The 18,115-nt window shown below is 40.7% G+C and overlaps 1 protein-coding gene across 1 annotated transcript in view; it reads left to right on the top strand.

The window, feature by feature from the left end:
• NEK9 (NIMA related kinase 9) overlaps positions 1-18,115 on the top strand; it is a 39,433-nt gene that overhangs the window by 8,489 nt on the left and 12,829 nt on the right. Inside the window, exons 7-16 of the mRNA XM_005686129.3 lie at positions 1,500-1,610; positions 2,609-2,673; positions 7,341-7,391; positions 7,853-8,045; positions 9,828-9,972; positions 10,623-10,823; positions 11,008-11,054; positions 12,270-12,425; positions 14,035-14,143; positions 15,010-15,171. Of these exons, the coding sequence (XP_005686186.3) occupies positions 1,500-1,610; positions 2,609-2,673; positions 7,341-7,391; positions 7,853-8,045; positions 9,828-9,972; positions 10,623-10,823; positions 11,008-11,054; positions 12,270-12,425; positions 14,035-14,143; positions 15,010-15,171 (1,240 nt within the window). The remainder of the gene's footprint in view (positions 1-1,499; positions 1,611-2,608; positions 2,674-7,340; positions 7,392-7,852; positions 8,046-9,827; positions 9,973-10,622; positions 10,824-11,007; positions 11,055-12,269; positions 12,426-14,034; positions 14,144-15,009; positions 15,172-18,115) is intronic.

An 18,115-nucleotide genomic window follows, 5' to 3' on the forward strand; every position in this document is an offset into this window, starting at 1 on the left:
AGAGAATCTATCCCTGAGCTTCTGACTTCTTGAACAGAAATCAACTGTAGGCAAAATAATAACCAATGTTCAGGCACTGGCTTAGTAGTGTATTGTAAAGTACTACAGACTAGATTTGTTTCCAACTTGAATTCCCCATTGAAAAAAATCATAATCAAGTAGTTTGAGCATGCCTTGAATCCACTGACTATAATTTTAAAACTGACTCTGGGATCAACTGTGTGATGCAGCGGTTTGGATAAGCTGTTTCACTTCTTATACTTCAGCTACATCGTTTTATAAAAGCTAAGGCAAATTATATAATACTCATTAAAGTGTTTTGGTCTCTTGTGAAAGCTTACACACTGACTCTTAGTTTTACTAGAAACTTACTGTGTTATAAACAACAAATACCTTTAAGTCTCTTTTCTTCTTAAAGTAAAGCCTGGTATTAAGTAGTGCTTCTCAAGCTTTAATATACATAGGAAATCACCTGGGCATCTTGTTAAAATGCAGACTCTATTTTAGTGTGTCTAGACGTAGTCCTGATACTCTACACTTCTGACAGACTCCCAGACGATTCTGGTGCTCGTTCATGGACCGCAATTGGAGTAGCACAAGTGGATTCACATCCAGTATCCTCTACAAACCAGATGGGAGAACTTAGGCAAATCACCTCATCTCTTTGATTCTCTATTTTGTCAGTAACAAGAGAAAAGATACATATTCCCCTTATAGAGCTGCTCTTCTAATGTATATGAAGATGCAAATGTAAGATAATGCAAAGTTCTTTGGCCTTTTATGAGACCCGTTTATTTCTCTAAGCCCTGAAGTTTATTTTCTTAAATAATATAGTGGAAGGAAAATGAGTTTTGGAGTCAAACAGACTTTGATTGGAATTATGCCTCCTTTTTTTTTTTTTTTTTTTTTACTGTTTGTGTAGTCTTGGGCAGGTTACTTTACATCTCTGAATTGGTGATGATAACCTTGTGTGGTGTTTACAAGAGTTAAAAAACATACGTGCAACTTATGTTACATAGTGATCTCTCAGTAAAGGTGGTGGTGGCATTGTTATAATAATTTCTTATCACTATCAATTTATTCATTGCCTTGTCTTTTGCAGCAGAGTATCACCTGACCATTATTAGGATATATAAATCAGGAGGCAAATTAGTTGGCAAAGGAGATACTTAGAGCCAAGAAGCATTGCTAACTTTGCTTTCCTTTTTCTTGGGAGTCATTTGAGGGGTCAGATTATAATATACTCTGAATATTATTCTGTTGGTCACGTAGTCATACCTCCGTGTTGGCCAATTGGTTTCATTCTCTCTGATCATAGTAGTACATCTCCAGCCATTTCTTAGTGAAGTATACTAATAGTTGTAAAAAGAAGTCAGACCTAATTTACAGCTATTACCATTTCTTTATATGATCAGCACAGACATCTCAAAGCCCCTACTGGTAGATTGTAATGCCATCTTTATATAACCAAGGACAATACAATAATCATTTTCTCATAGAATCCACTCAACTTGTGTGTGAAGATTGTACAAGGCATCCGGGCCATGGAAGTTGATTCTAGCCAGTACTCTTTGGAACTGATCCAAATGGTCCATGCATGCCTTGACCAGGTAAGTGTGATTTGCATACTGATTTCAGTTCACTGTTTTCCCTTCCAACCTTAGTGTCTGGAGTATGGCACAGAGGAACTTGCACAAAACCACATCCACGTCCCCAGGGTAGGATGTATTTGTGGCTGTATTCAGGTGAATGAAAAGTGAAAGTGTCAGTCGTGTCTGCCTGTTTGCGACCACATGAACTGTAGCCCGCCAGGCTCTTCTGTCCATGGACTTCTCCAGGCCAGAATACTGGAGTGGGTAGCCATTCCCTTTTCCAGAGGATCTTCCGAACCCAAGGACCAAACCCAGGTCTCTTGCGTTGCAGGGAGATTTTTTTACCATCTGAGCCACCAAGGAAGTCCATTCAGATGAATAAGCATTGGCAATTCATGTGAGCTGTGTGCTTCAGCCAACAGATTCTTCCTTTATTAGTTTGTGAAATTGTGCTCCATTTTTTATAATCAAGATTAATTTTTATAAACTGTATAAGAGGTAATTTAGAATTCCTCATGTACAGAATGTATATAGTTCTAAATGTCACAGTTGCCTTGCAGTGTAGCTCTAGGTCAGTATTACTCAGAGGTAGTCCAGGAACCACGGGCATGAGAATCGCCAGGGGGCGGGCAAGTCTTACAAGAAGGAAATGAAGATTCCTGGGCCCTACCCCAGGCCTTCTGGATCAGAATTTCTGTGAATAAAGCCCAGAAATCTTTATTTGTAACAGGTACTCCAGGAGATTCTTATGTTTTATGTATATTGAAATTTGAGAACCACTACCCTAACAGTTAAAATCCGTGAAGAAGGTACATTCTCATTCTCACATGTAAGTGCTGATGATAATGAGCATGAAGCATAGAATGTGACATAATAGGTTTTTGAAATAAAAAGGGTGATATATAGTGGTCTCTGAATAGCAAACCTACAGCCTTCTAAGAAAAAGTAAAATGCCTCTTTAGATCCCATTTCGCCCATTTCCTTTAAGTTAAAACTAACTCATTGGTACTTTTTAGGATCCTGAGCAGAGACCCACTGCAGATGAACTTCTGGATAGACCCCTTCTCAGGAAACGCAGAAGGTAAAAAACAAAGAAGTCGCTTCATTGTCTTTCTGTAGATGGTCAACTAACTGTATAGGCCTGACCAGAGTACCGCAGAGAGAGGGTGATGTTTCCTGACCTGGCCACTCTGGTGCTGTTTTCTTCCAGCATCTCCGTTTTCATCGCTCGACTTCGACCTCCCTTGCCCCTGCTAGTTTGTTCTGAATCGATCCTGATGAGGCCCTAGACCCCCCATCTTCTGTGAGTTCTACTCTAGAGTTTGGGCATGAGAGTGTAGTAATTAAGAGAGGAGGGCTGTGGACTCAGTTATCCTTACGTTTGTATCTGAGTTCTGTCACTGTCTTTGTCAAGTTATTTAACATCTCTGACCCTTAGTTTTCGCTATGAAGTGAAGTAGGCTGAGGATTGAAGGAGGCAATGCATATAAAGGGCTCAGCTCCAGGCCTGGCACAAGATGCTCAACAGTTGTTGGATAGGAGTGTAGGATTGGACTGGGCCATAGCTTTTTAGTGCACTTGTTTCGATGATAGGTTGTAATTGTAGGGGTCCTCTTCAGATACCTTTTGCCCATGTCCCATAGTCGAATTTGACTGATTCCTGACGGGTTATTTTCTGAGATTTATTCAGTATTAGAGGTCTCTAGAGGTAGAAGGAAGGCCCTTTATCCCTCACCTTTTGTAGGAGGCTTCAAACCCTAGCTCAAAAGAAAAGACTTTCTTTATGCTTCTTAAATGTCCTAGTCTCTGTTTCATCCTCTTACGCTATTTTTGCCTTACTAATTCCTTCTTCTGCCAGTTCTTTGTGAATCTTCCCAACATTCAAATTCAAGTCTTGCCCTTGGATGCATTAAGTGTATAGCTAATTCCATAATCTCTGTTCTTTGGTCAGTACCTTTATTCTGTTGTGTTAAATTGATCTTTTCTGGTTTTCCAGTTGATCTCTAGCCAGAGTTTTAGTGCCTAGAATTACATATAACACTCCAGATGCAACACTGTAACCTTTTATTTATGTTCTATTCATATTCAGGCAGTCACCCTTTAGGGCTGGATAGGCATATTTAAATTCTTTATCTGGCTTATTTTCTAACAGTATAATCACTGTTTAAATCTCTTATTTAAATATTTCCATTGATAATTTTTAATTGCCATTTTTATTGAGATAATTGGAGATTTACAGAGAGTACTTCCTTAGAACTTTGTTCTTTGATGGAAGAACATAAGACAGAGCTTTCCAGATAAAGCACAGACACAGAGAATTGTGAAAATATTCAGGAAGTACTAAGTCCTATTTGACTGCACTAGAGGTTTTAGACCTGGCATTCTCAATAGCAACACCACTAGAACTTTCAAAAATTACTGGTGCTTAAGCACCGCCCCAGGTCTTCAGGTATAATTGGTTTAGGCAGAATGGGAACCCTGAGCTGAAACATGGGAACTAAAGGAAGGAACCCTTTAAAAGTAGGTAGAGATCTTGAATGCCAGATGAAGGAATTTGTGCTGTATTCAGGGAATTGTATGGAAGTGTTGGATATTTGAGAGGGCAATTCATGTGATGAGAGATGGAACCTTAGGAAAAGTTATTTAGCAATACTAATATCAGTGTTAAGTCAGTCCAGGACTGAATAAAGTGGGTTGAAACTTTGGTGAGACCAATTAGGTGCTACTACAGCCTAGTTTACCAACGAGCTATGTAAAAAAGCAAAATGGCTGTCTGGGGAGGCCTTACAAATAGCTGTGAAAAGAAGAGAGGCGAAAAGCAAAGGAGAAAAGGAAAGATATAAGCATCTAAATGCAGAGTTCCAAAGAATAGCAAGAAGAGATAAAAAAAAAGCCTTCTTCAGCGATCGGTGCAAAGAAATAGAGGAAAACAACAGAATGGGAAAGACTAGAGATCTCTTCAAGAAAATTAGAGATACCAAGGGAACATTTCATGCAAAGATGGGCTTGATAAAGGACAGAAATGGTATGGACCTAACAGAAGCAGAAGATATTAAGAAGAGGTGGCAAGAATACATGGAAGAACTGTACAAAAAAGATCTTCATGACCCAGATAATCATGATGATGTGATCACTAATCTAGAGCCAGACATCTTGGAAAGTGAAGTCAAGTGGGCCTTAGAAAACATCACTACGAACAAAGATAGTGGAGGTGATGGAATTCCAGTTGAGCTCTTTCAAATCCTGAAAGATGATGCTGTGAAAGTGCTGCACTCAATATGGCAGTAAATTTGGAAAACTCAGCAGTGGCCACAAGACTGGAAAAGGTCAGTTTTCATGCCAATTCCAAAGAAAGGCAATGCCAAAGAATGCTCAAACTACCGCACAATTGCACTCATCTCACATGCTAGTAAAGTAATGCTCAAAATTCTCCAAGCCAGGCTTCAGCAATACGTGAACCGTGAACTCCCTAATGTTCAAGCTGGTTTTAGAAAAGGCAGAGGAACCAGAGATCAAATTGCCAACATCGCTGGATCATGGAAAAAGCAAGAGAGTTCCAGAAAAACATCTATTTCTGCTCGATTGACTATGCCAAAGCCTTTGACTGTGTGGATCACAATAAACTGGGAAATTCTGAAAGAGATGGGAATACCAGACCACCTAACCTGCTTCTTGAGAAACCTGTATGCAGGTCAAGAAGCAACAGTTAGAACTGGACCTGGAACAACAGACTGGTTCCAAATAGGAAAAGGAGTACGTCAAGGCTGTATATTGTCACCCTGCTTATTTAACTTCTCTGCAGAGTACATCATGAGAAACCCTGGACTGGAAGAAACACAAGCTGGAATCAAGATTGCCGGGAGAAATATCAATAACCTCAGATATGCAGATGACATCACCCTTATGGCAGAAAGTGAAGAGGAGCTAAAAAACCTCTTGATGAAAGTGAAAGAGGAGAGCGAAAAAGTTGGCCTAAAGCTCAACATTCAGAAAATGAAAATCATGGCATCCGGTCCCATCACTTCATGGGAAATAGATGGGAAACAGTGGAAACAGTGTCAGACTTTATATTTTTGGGCTCCAAAATCACTGCAGATGGTGATTGCAGCCATGAAAGTAAAAGACGCTTACTTCTTGGAAGAAAAGTTATGACCAACCTAGATAGTATATTCAAAAGCAGAGACATTACTTTGCTGACTAAGGTCCATCTAGTCAACGCTTTGGTTTGTCCAGTCGTCATGTATGGATGAGAGAGTTGGACTGTGAAGAAAGCTGAGCGCCAAAGAATTGATGCTTTTGAACTGTGGTGTTGGAGAAGACTCTTGAGAGTCCCTTGGACTGCAAGGAGATGCAACCAGTCCATTCTGAAGGAGATCAACCCTGGGATTTCTTTGGAAGGAATGATGCTAACACTGAAACTCCAGTACTTTGGATACCTCATGCGAAGAGTTGACTCCCTGGAAAAGACTCTGATGCTGGGAGGGATTGGGGGCAGGAGGAGAAAGGGACGACTGAGGATGAGATGGCGGATGGCATCACGGACTCGATGGACGTGAGTCTGAGTGAACTCTGGGAGATGGTGATGAACAGGGAGGCCTGGCGTGCTGCGAATCATGGGATCGCAAAGAGTCGGACACGACTGAGCGACTGAACTGAACTGAACTGAACTGACAGTCTAGTTGGACAGTTGTATGGATGTGAGAGTTGGACCATATCCTAGTTGTGTGGCTGTGAGAATTGGACCATAAAGAAAGCTGAGCACTAAAGAATTGCTGCTTTTGAACTGTGGTGTTGGAGAAGATTCTTGAGAGTCCCTTGGATTGCAAGGAGATCAAGTCAGTCTTAAAGGAAATCAGTCCTGAATATCCATTAGAAGGACTGATGCTGAAGCTGAAGCTCCAATACTTTGGCCACCTGATGCAAGGAACTGACTCATTGGAAAAGACCCTGATGCTGGGGTTGAAGGATTGAAAGGTTGAAAGATTGAAGGCAGGAGGAGAAAGGGATAACAGAGGGTAAGATGGTTGGATGGCCTCACAGACTCAGTGGACATGAGTTTAAGCAAGCTCCGGAAGTTGCTGATGGACAGGGAAGCCTAGTGTGCTATAGTCCATGCGGTTGCAAAGAGTTGGACATACTGAACTGAACTGAACGGCCTAGTTGGGAAGTAAAGTTGCCCAGAGCTAAAGTGGTGAGACTGGGAAGGACAGGTGAGGATAAAGGGCATTGTACAAGTAGAATCTGTAGAATTTGAATATTGAAGAAAAGAAGACAGCTGAATCCAAAATCGCTGAAGTTTTAAGCCTAATTCACTGGGAGGATTGAAGGTGCCGGTTAAAGAATCAGGAGAGTAAGGAAGAAAATCTGTATCGGGAGAAAGACAATGAGCTGACCTTTAGAAATGTAGAGTTTAGGGAGTCACTGGACAGACTAGATGGAGATGTTAGCAGGTTCCTAAAATGTGCATCAGAAAGAAGTTCTCAAGGCTCTCTGGTGCAGCCTAGAACATTCCTCAGAGATAGAAAACAAATGATCCCAGACTGCTGGCCTCATCGTGGTTAATGAATTGTCTAATGCTAGGCCTGTGTAACTGTTTGAGTTGTATCGAAGTACTTTGCTAAAAGTATTATAACATTGTATGAGGCATATGGTTTACAGAAGATTAAGTCTGTGAAAGGTTTTAAAGAGACACTGGTGCAATATAGAGCCTATTATTTCTCTCATATATCTTTGCTTTTCTTTTGGTAGAGAGATGGAGGAAAAAGTCACACTGCTTAATGCACCTACAAAGAGACCAAGGTAATGCTCAGGAGACTCTTGAAAAAAGTAATATATCTTAAATTACCACCAGGGGGTCTTTCTTTCTTGGGTCTGGACATTGTTTGATCCCAGTAAGAAGCCTTTGGCATCCTTTCAGAAGCCCAGCATCCATTTAAATATCAAATAGTCATTTCAGAGGAAAAGAAAGCTGTAATTTCACCCTCTTACCAAAGTGGACCTCATTATCGTGGTGAATGTTGAAAAGTTGAAAAGTGTAGGTGTTATGGATCAGACTAGTATCTGATCTGGCTGAGCTGTGATGAAGCCCTGAGGCAAGAATTGCAAAGCCTGCCATGATAGAGGGTTGGAGTAAGTTGTCGAGAAAGAACATACTTTCTCATACCATAATTGGCAGTTCTACTCAGGGAACAGGCTGAAAGCATTTTTCTTTGATATAATTTTTATGTTAAATGTGCCTTTGTTCTGGGGGTTGTTGGCAGGTCAAGCACTGTGACTGAAGCACCCATTGCTGTGGTAACATCCCGAACAAGTGAAGTCTATGTCTGGGGTGGTGGGAAGTCCACTCCCCAGAAACTGGATGTCATCAAGAGTGGCTGTAGTGCCCGGCAGGTGTGTGCAGGGAATACCCACTTTGCTGTGGTCACAGTGGAGAAGGAGCTATACACTTGGGTGGTAAGTGAAAGCTACATACTTTAGAACAATGATGTGCACCTCACTGGGCCCAGGATATATAAGAATTTTGTTGGTTGAGTATGTGCTACAGAAGTGGCAGCATAAGATGATGGAATATAAGCTCTTTTGAGAGAAGGGATTTTTTCTGTTTAGTTCACTGATGTATCCCAAGTGCCTGGTACATGTTAGAGCACTTTTAAGTGTTTTTTGAATGAATGAATGAAAGAGAGAGCAAGAGAAGGAGAGAAAGAATTAAAAGGCTCGGACTCAGGAGACTGGATTCTCATTTACAGATGGGTGACTTCAGAAAGTCACTTGTTTACTCTGTTCTATTACCATGCATTTAAGAGCAACTTATATCTGTGAAGTAGCTTTGTAAATAAATGAAGTAGTGTACCATGTCAGGAAAATTCTAAGACCTCCATCAGTGATTGAAGATGGTATATCTTGAGTAGAATTTTCCTTTGTTCCCCTCTAGATTCTACCTTCTCTCTCACCTTGAACATACTACATATTTTTGCTGTCTCTTTTCTTATCTCCCACTCATTCCTCATTCACCTGCCAGTCAACTGAAACTACTCTTGACAAAATGACCTCTAAATTATGAAAACAAAACAGATAGGTGCCCTTGAGTCCTTGCTTGACCTCTAGTATTAACATATTGGTCACTTTTCCTTCTTGCAGGAAGCCTTGTCCTCTCTTGGCTTCCACGGGAGCATGTTCTCTTGGCTTCCCTCCTGTCTCTTCAGCTGTGCCTTCTTAGGCTCACTTCATGCTGCTTTTTCATTACCCAACCTGTCTTAGAACCTCAGTTCTTCCCACTCTTCCTCCTTCTGGAGGGAGCTCATTTTTTCCAGTAGTTTCAGGTAAGTTCTCCAAGAGGACAGGCTTTATCCCCAGCGTGTGACAGAGTAGACACTCAGCTATTGGTTGAGAGAAAGAATGAGTGATTTGACCTCTGTTACAGAGTTTTAGCTTGCTATTATTTCCAAAAATCCTCTCACTTGAAGACTAGCTTCTGGGGGTACTTCTAGAGGTAGAGTGAAATTAGTGCCTTAAAAAACATTTATAGAAGGCCTTACAGTTGAGCTATTAAATGGGAAGAATGTCGCGCCTCTCTAAAACTGCTGGGAAGTCATTTAGGACTATTGTCAGTGCCTTCTAGCAGCCTCTTTGATGTAGCCAAATTCCTCATGACTTGCATATTTCAGGGAGTGAAAGACGCTGTTGTGTCCAACTCTGCGACCCCATGGACTATACAGTGCATGAAATTCTCTAGGCCAGAATACTGGAGTGGGTAATTTTTCCCTTCTCCAGAGAATTTTCCCAACCCAGGGATCGAACCCAGGTCTCCTACATTGCAGGCAGATTCTTTACTAGCTGAGCCACCAGGGAAGCCCCTTTGTGACCAAAATTTGTAAAAACTTTTGTAAGGATTTCCAAGAGCCTGTCCTCCTATAGAAAAAATCAAGCTAAACTATATAAAGACATTGTTTTCATTATCACCCATAATTAGTTTACCTTAGACTTGGAGGAAAAAGACAGAATTGGGAATGTTTCCTTTTAAGTCCTGATAAGATATTTAAAAAATCTTTATCTGTTGGCAGGGGATTTTTACTATCTGTCATTAAAAGATTTGATGCCCTTACCTTTTTGTTTTGTTTTCGTTTCTTAATTATCAGCTGATTCTTTTTCCTACTGTTTTTCTTGATAAGAAGTGATGTTAAAGATTTGCTTTCGCATGAAAAGTTTAAAACTTAACAAGTCCTGTTTATTTCACAGAACATGCAAGGGGGTACTAAACTCCATGGTCAGCTGGGCCATGGCGACAAAGCCTCCTACCGACAGCCAAAGCACGTAGAAAAGTTGCAAGGCAAAGCTATCCGTCAGGTGTCATGTGGTGATGATTTCACTGTCTGTGTAACAGGTAAGCCAGCAGCAGAACGCACCCAGGTGCATTTCAGGTGGAGTGATGTACTTAATTCTATGCAATTTTAGCTGGGATTTTACACAAAAGATAAGATTCCAAAGAACCAAAGACAGTGAGCAAATATACACTTTAATAGCAACATGCCCAACTTGATATAGCATTACAGGAGTGATAAGCAAGGAGAAAGCAGGTGGGTAACAAAAGAGGTGGGACTAGGAGAAATATATTGTCTGTCCCATTTTGAGGGGGCTGAGAAGGAATAACCTCACTACCTAGTCAGGTGTAGATAATACTAAATCAGGAATCAGGAGCTAAAATTTAGTTTTGGTCTTACCGTTATTCACTTTATGATTGCTTTGTGCTTCCTTTTTTTTCTGTAAAGTAGAGATGTAAAATAGGCTTAAAATTTTAAGCCTTTTTAACACAATCATCCCACCATTTTTTAAAAAACTGTTACATAACAGTATGCATGACCCTCTAAATACAAAGAACTCTAGGCTTCATAGACAGTCTGTCAGATTTCTCTGCTGCAGTCATCTCATATGAGCTCCGTGTCTGAGGTTGTCCTCGTTCCAGTCCTGTCCAGCTTTCTCATTAGACAAAACAAGTAATTCATTTGGTGGATTCTGCTTTCCTTCCTCTCACAGATGAAGGTCAGCTCTATGCCTTTGGATCTGACTATTATGGCTGCATGGGGGTGGACAAGGTTGCTGGTGCTGAAGTCTTAGAACCCATGCAGCTGGACTTCTTCCTGAGCAATCCAGTGGAGCAGGTCTCCTGTGGAGATAATCATGTGGTGGTTTTGACACGAAACAAAGAAGTCTACTCTTGGGGCTGTGGTGAATATGGTAGGTGTTGCCTTGACTCTACACTTATTCGCAGGGGCACAGCCTGACTTCAAGCTTGTGCACCTCTAAACATGTCATGCAGCCTCTATTTAAGTGTTAATTTAGTAAAAGAGAATCTTATGGAACATTTTCATTGGGACAGGAGCCCTCACATTAATGATTTTCTTTCTCATGTCTGTCTCAGGACGCCTGGGTTTGGATTCAGAAGAGGATTACTATACACCACAAAAGGTAAAATCAGAGGCAGCTTCTTCTTAGAGCCTGTCTAGGTCACACAGCCTTCAGTAATAAGTCCTCCTTCCCTGCCGCCTCATATCAGGGTGTTTTCTTTCTGAAATATTCCCTATCTGGGAGATTGACAATCCAGGATTCCTAATTTAGCACTCTGTGGTCTTGTCATCTGCCTAAGTCATGAAAAGTTGAGAAATGATGTAGCCACTGTGGACACTCTGGAGTCACAGCTTGCTCATTAGTGAGCACTGAAATTAGCATGTACAGTGAAAAAGTTACATCAAGCTAAACACACCCTGCGTGGAAAGATGCTAGAAAGCAATATGCTATCCTTTCACCTGGCACAGCCATTTCCCTTCCTCCTTCCACAGCTGGACACCAGATGAAGTAGTTGTTTGTATTTGGGGTCATAGTGTATGAAGCATAATACCTAATTCCTCAGCACTGTGGAAGCGGGCACTGCCAGAGCCTGCGTGGGAGGGGAAACCAGCTGAGAGAGAGCGTGGCCACGTTCCCACCCTGGGACACAGGCTCACCCACGGGAAGGCCAACTGTAATCGGCTATAGCATTCACTATTAAAGATGTTTATTTACATTTTAAAAATAAACTGATATATCTGTGGGACCATTCTCACTGAGTAGAATTCATAGCTATTCCTCTTCACCTGAAAAGGCTCTAGTATTGTTAGAAGGTTTGAGTTTTCAGATTCACAGGTACACCCATCATGTCCCCCACCATTCTCCAGCCCTGTCTAGTTAACTGCAGAGGGATATGAGCCTTCAGACATCTTGGCTGCTGCCTCAATCCTTGGTCACCTCACTTATTGTATGACTGGGACTCCACAGGTCTGAGTTCTTCTGTAACCATCATGGGATATTGTATCTCAGAGGACTAAATCAGTAATAGATTGAAGCTTCTCCTTCCCCAGTGTTTTCTGAGAAGTGTTCCTAAGTAGTAACTAAGTACCTATTGCTAAAATTTGACAGGAGCTATCTATTTAGCTGACCTGCAGTTGCCTCTTTATTATAAAACTTAAGCTCCTTATTGAAAACAGTAGCCTCCAAGCTGCTGGGCAAATCTGAAGAGAATAGAACTCCCTGTAGTCATTCTGCTAAATGCAGGACATTACAGTTTTGAAAGAATTTGAGGATTTTTTTCCTAATACAAGTTATGTTGGGTAGATTTTTTTTTTCTAATTTGTTTTTTTCTTGCAGGTGGATGTTCCCAAGGCCTTAATTATTGTCGCGGTTCAATGTGGCTGCGATGGGACTTTTCTGCTGACCCAGTCAGGCAAAGTGTTAGCCTGTGGACTCAATGAGTTCAACAAACTGGGTCTGAATCAGTGCATGTCTGGAATCATCAACCATGAAGTGAGTATCCCATTTGGTGTCCTAAATAGACTATCAGAACCTCTCTAGGTGGAAATTTCTTTGGAAATGCCATTATTGGTTTGTGACCACTTAAGAATAAAGTGAGGATCTCCACAGATACTAAGTCCAGCAAAGGTAGCCAGCCACAAAAGAATACATACTATATGCTACCCATTATTTGAAATTTGTGTGTGCTAAGTCTCTTTAATCGTGTCTGACTCTTTGCGACCCCATGGACTGTAGCCCACCAGGTTCCTCTGTCCATGAGCTTCTTCACGCAAGAATACTAGAATGGATTGCCATGCCCTCCCCCAGGGTGTCTTCCCAATTCAGGGATCAAACCCACATCTCTGACATCTCCTGCATTGGCAGGCAGGTTCTTTACCACTAGTGCCACCTAGAAAGCCCACTGATGCCCATTGTTTGAAGTTTAAAGGCAAAATTAACTTATGGCAGAAGTCAAAATAGTGGTTACAGAAGTAACCACTTCTGTTACTTCTGGGAGGAGGGGTATAGGCATTAACAGGAAAGACAGGAGAGAGCTTAGGATGGTGGCAATGGTCTGGATCTTGATCTGGGTAGTTTTTATGTTTATATACCTATAGAAAAATATATCAAGCTGTATAGTATTATATAGTACATTATACCTCAATAAATTAGTTGATTATAAACAATCAAGTGATGGAATTCAGATTCTACCTTGTCCCTGAAATATAAACACAAGAAAATTAACATTATGAAAAGAAACATTTTTCCATGTATCACCTCCCAGAAGAGTTTTTAAGATTACTCTCAAATCACTGATCCTATATAGGCTTATTAAATGTAATTACTATTACCTCCTTCGAGCATGTCGTAAAATACACCTCTAATATTAAGCCCTAGTCCTCTCTTTGTGGTAGTATGAGTTTTCATCCTTTTCTAAAGATTCGTATTAATAGACAAGTTTGCTGACTCAATGGAAAAAAATGGAATTAATTTTAAGCAATCTCTGTTTTAAAGTAGTGATTGTGAAATGGGGGAGTACACATTTGGAGCAAGTCTTGGGAGGGTGTCTGTGTAGTTTGAAAAGATATATTCAGAATTAACATTACTTGATTTGGGTTTTGTTATTGCATTATATTGTGAAATTTTAAACTTACATGACAAGATTTATTTTTATGCTAATCTAAGGGGATGTGGGTTTTAACAGGTTGAGAACTTTGTCGGTAAAATTAGGTCACAGTAAACTGATAGCTTAGTAGGTTAGAGAGTCTTCAAGATTCTTTAATTCCTTGCCCTGTTTTTGTTAGCTATGCACAGTGTATAACTAAGACAAATGTCAATGATTCTGTCCTTATATAGATGCCTTCTGGGATGGAGAGTTCATGTTTTGCATACCCTAATTTAGGAATTTAAAATTCCGTTGTCAGAAAGTCCAATCTCATACTAAATTCTCTGATTACATATTGAACTTATTTCTTTTTTTATTCTGTTGGAGATGAAAAGTTACCTGGTACCTTCTTAATAACATGATTTGCTTGAAAGTCCTTTTGGTCACCCTGACAATATTTTCAGCCTATTTTCCCTCTATTTTTTACCTCATGAGTCTTTGCTTATCTTGTTCCAGGCATACCACGAAGTTCCCTACACCACCTCCTTTACCTTGGCCAAACAGTTGTCCTTTTATAAGATTCGTACAATCGCCCCAGGCAAGACTCACACTGCTGCTATTGATGGTGAGTTGATTTACAACTGTGTGCACAGGCCTTAGAATTTCAGGTTATTTTATTCTATCAAGTAGTAGCTCTTCTTAACTAAATGTATTCTCCTTATTTCCCCCCATCATCAAGTGTTATCTTGTTAACGACTTGGGCATTCAAGTAAATGTTTTATTGGTAATCATTACAAATGTATAATCAATACATTTCTTAAGGAAAATGTCATACCTATAATTTCTGGCAAATAATGTCTCTAATTAGCACCATCTATAAGTTTTCTAAGTTAAATAGTACCCATTTCCCACCTTTAAAGTGGAGTATATAGGGCTTCCCTGGTGGCTCAGTGGTAAAGAATCTGCCTGCCAATGCAGGAGACCCAGGTTCCATACCTGGTTGAGGAAGATCCCACATGCCACGGAGCAGCTAAGCCTGTGCACCACAGCTACTGAGCGTGTGCTCTAGAGCCTGGGATCTGCAACTACTGTGCTGCAGGTGTTGTGTGTAGGTGTAGGTGTTGAAGCCTGCATGCCCTAGAGCCTGTGCTGCACAAGAGAAGCCACGGCAATGAGAAGCCCGCACACTGCAATGAGAGAGTAGCTCCCACTCGCCACAGCCAGAGAAAACGCCATTGCAGCAGTGAAGATCCAGCCAGCCAAAAATAAATAAATACGATTATTTTTTTTAAAAGAACATATAATATTGAGTCATTCCCTCTCTCTAATTGGTCATAGTTCCCCTAACTGCCCTAGGTCCGAAGTTATGTGGCAGTTTATACTTGTGTACTCTCAGTAACCAGAAGCTGGTCCGCGGGACTCTGCACTGTCTGCCTTTTCTCTGTTTCATGACCATTTGTACCTGGTTATTTAATTTTGCTTCTCTCTCAGAGCGAGGCCGGCTGCTGACCTTTGGCTGCAACAAGTGTGGACAGCTGGGCGTTGGAAATTATAAGAAGCGTCTAGGAATCAACCTGCTGGGGGGACCCTTAGGTGGAAAACAAGTGATCAGAGTCTCCTGTGGTGATGAGTTTACCATTGCTGCTACTGATGGTGAGTCTGTTCACATTATTTCAAACTTGCTGGACAGATGGGTCTATTTTAATTTGAGGGTGTGAAAGAGGTGGACTGGTCATGTATAGCTGGGTTATATGTTTACTTTTTTATTTGTGTTAAATTGGTGGTCCTGTTTTTATGTAACCTTATTAACTATTCATCTGTCCAACATAGTGATTGTTGTAAAAAGGTTAGATTTCTAGGAAATGGCAAGTTAGTACTCTTAAATTCCTACTTTTTTTACTTTTACTTTTTTGGCACAATGTTTTAAGAATTATCAAATACTTATACCTTGCCCAGCACCATGTTGGTTCCAATAACTGTTGGCTGAGTAGCTAGAGAGATGAATGTGTGTGCGTACGTGTGTGCTCAGTCTTGTCCAACTCTTTGTGACCCACCAGACTGTAGCCCACCAGGCTCCTCTGTCCATGGTATTCTCCAGGCAAGAATACTAGAGTGGGTTGCCATTTCCTGACTCCGGGGATCTTCCTGACCCAGGAGTCGAACCTATCTCTTGTGTCTCCTGCATTGGCAGGCAGATTCTTTATCACTGGTGCCACCTGGCTAGAGAGGAGAACATCATGATTTGACCTTGCTCCTAGGTTGGGGTCACTGCACTGCAGTGATGTCCTTCAGTTCAGTTCAGTTCAGTCGCTCAGTCGTGTCTGACTTTCTGCGACCCCATGTATAGCAGCATGCCAGGCCTCCCTGTCTATCACCAACTCCTGGAGTTCACTCAGACTCACGTCCATCGAGTCAGTGATGCCATCCAGCCATCTCATCCTCTGTTGTCCCCTTCTCCTCCTGCCCCCAATCCCTCCCAGCATCAGAGTCTTTTCCAATGAGTCAACTGTTCACATGAGGTGGCCAAAGTATTGGAGTTTCAGCGTTAGCATCATTCCTTCCAAAGAAATCCCAGGGCTGATCTCCTTTAGAATGGACTGGTTGGATCTCCTTGCAGTCCAAGGGACTCTCAAGAGTCTTCTCCAACACCACAGTTCAAAAGCATCAATTCTTCAGCACTCAGCTTTCTTCACAGTCCAACTCTCATATCCATACATGACCACAGGAAAAACCATAGCCTTGACTAGACAGACCTTTGTTGGCAAAGTAATATCTCTGCTTTTCAACATGCTATCTATCTAGGTTGGTCATAAGGGATTGCTAAAACTTGAAAAGCTGTATACCGTGTGTCTCAACTTTCTGAATTGGTCTAATGGGATTTTCTTCTCTTTCCTTTCAGCTATTTCTTCTCCTCAGCATCTTCTTGCTGTTACTTCTGCTACCCTTTACTCCCTTTCCTCTTTCTTCTGCTTTCTTTTTTTCTCTCTTCCTATATCACCTTGATTTTTGTAGCCACTTCTTTTTGGTAAATGGTGAACAGCAAAACACGTTTCATTTTCTTATCTGTTGACTCTTTTTTTGTTGTTGTTATTGCTCATGCTCAGAGATGTCTTTGTTTTCTTTCAGTCTGTGCCTGGTGTTTATACAGGAGAGATCCAGCAATAGTGTCAGACAAATGATCTGTTACCGTACTTAAGGAAGTGAACCAGCCTTCATAGTTGTTTGTCTCAAAACAGCGGGTTTTAGGGAACAGACTGGTTAGTTCATGCTAGATAACAGGAAATGTTAGAAACAGAATCAGGATGTCATTGAGAATTAAAAATACTGTAGCAAATTCAGTAGCACTTTCTGACAGGGCCTGAGAGAGGGAACGTTTCTTCAGTGTAAACATCTGTGTACTTTTCAAGTTAAACTTCAGAATGATGAGTTTAGAATTAGATTCTGTGACTGGGCATATTACCTATTGATGTATGTTCCTCTGCTTCTCTGAACTGTACTTGATCACGTCACTCACATGGCAGACATCAACTGTGTGCCTACTATGCTCCAGATCCTCTTTTAGACCCTGGGAATATGGAAGTGAGTTTCAGTAAAAATAGAACTGTGATCCAGCAATTCCATGCCTGGACTTATCTCCAAATAAAAGGAAAAGAGTAATTCAAAAATATACATGCACCCCAGTGTTCATAGCAACACTATTTACAATAGCCAAGACATGGAACCAACATAATGTCCTCCAAAAGACCACTGGATAAAGAAGATATGATATACCTATACAATGAATGGGATATTACTCAGCCATTAAAAAGAATGAAACACTGCCATTTACAACAACGTATATGGACCCAGAGGGTGTTAAGTTTAGTGGAATAAGTGAAAGGAAGACAAACACTCTATATTAGCATTTACATGTGGAATTCAAAAATAAAACAAATGGATGAGTATAACATAACACAAGCAAACTCACAGAGAGAGTGAGAACAAACTAGTAGTTACCAGCGGGGAGGAAGAAGTAGAGAAGAGCAATTAGGGGCATGAGATTAAGAAATGCAAACTGCTATGTATAAAACATAAGCACCAAAAAAAAAAAAACATAAGCACCAAGGATATATTGCATAGCATAAGAACATATAGCTGTTATTTTATAGTAAATTTAAGTGGAATATAATCTATAAAACTATTGAGTCACTATGTTGTACATCTGAATCTAATAAAATATTATAAATCAACTATACTTAAATTAAAAAAAAAAGTCTTAGAAAGCTGCTCTCCTCAGGGAATTCATAGTCTAGTAGAGTAGGGGAGATATACATATAAACAGATTAGTGCAGTCAGGTAGGTTCTCTGCTGTTAATTGCAGTGTCCGGCTCTAAAGCTTAAAGTGTCCAGGGCTCAATCCTTCCCTCCCTTCATTTTCTGAGTGAGGTTATTACCGTAAATCCTCCCTTGTACACTAATAGCCTTATATTACCATCCCTGACTCCCAGACCCACTAATTCAACAGAATGTCTAAAGATAAGGTGGCTTTATAGCCTAGTCTTCCCAGATTGGTCCTGATTCATGCCTATTGTCTGAGCTTAATTGTTAATAGCACCCC

The sequence above is a fragment of the Capra hircus genome, chromosome 10, assembly GCF_001704415.2.
Source record: "Capra hircus breed San Clemente chromosome 10, ASM170441v1, whole genome shotgun sequence".
In the NCBI taxonomy this organism is placed as follows: Eukaryota; Metazoa; Chordata; class Mammalia; order Artiodactyla; family Bovidae; genus Capra; species Capra hircus.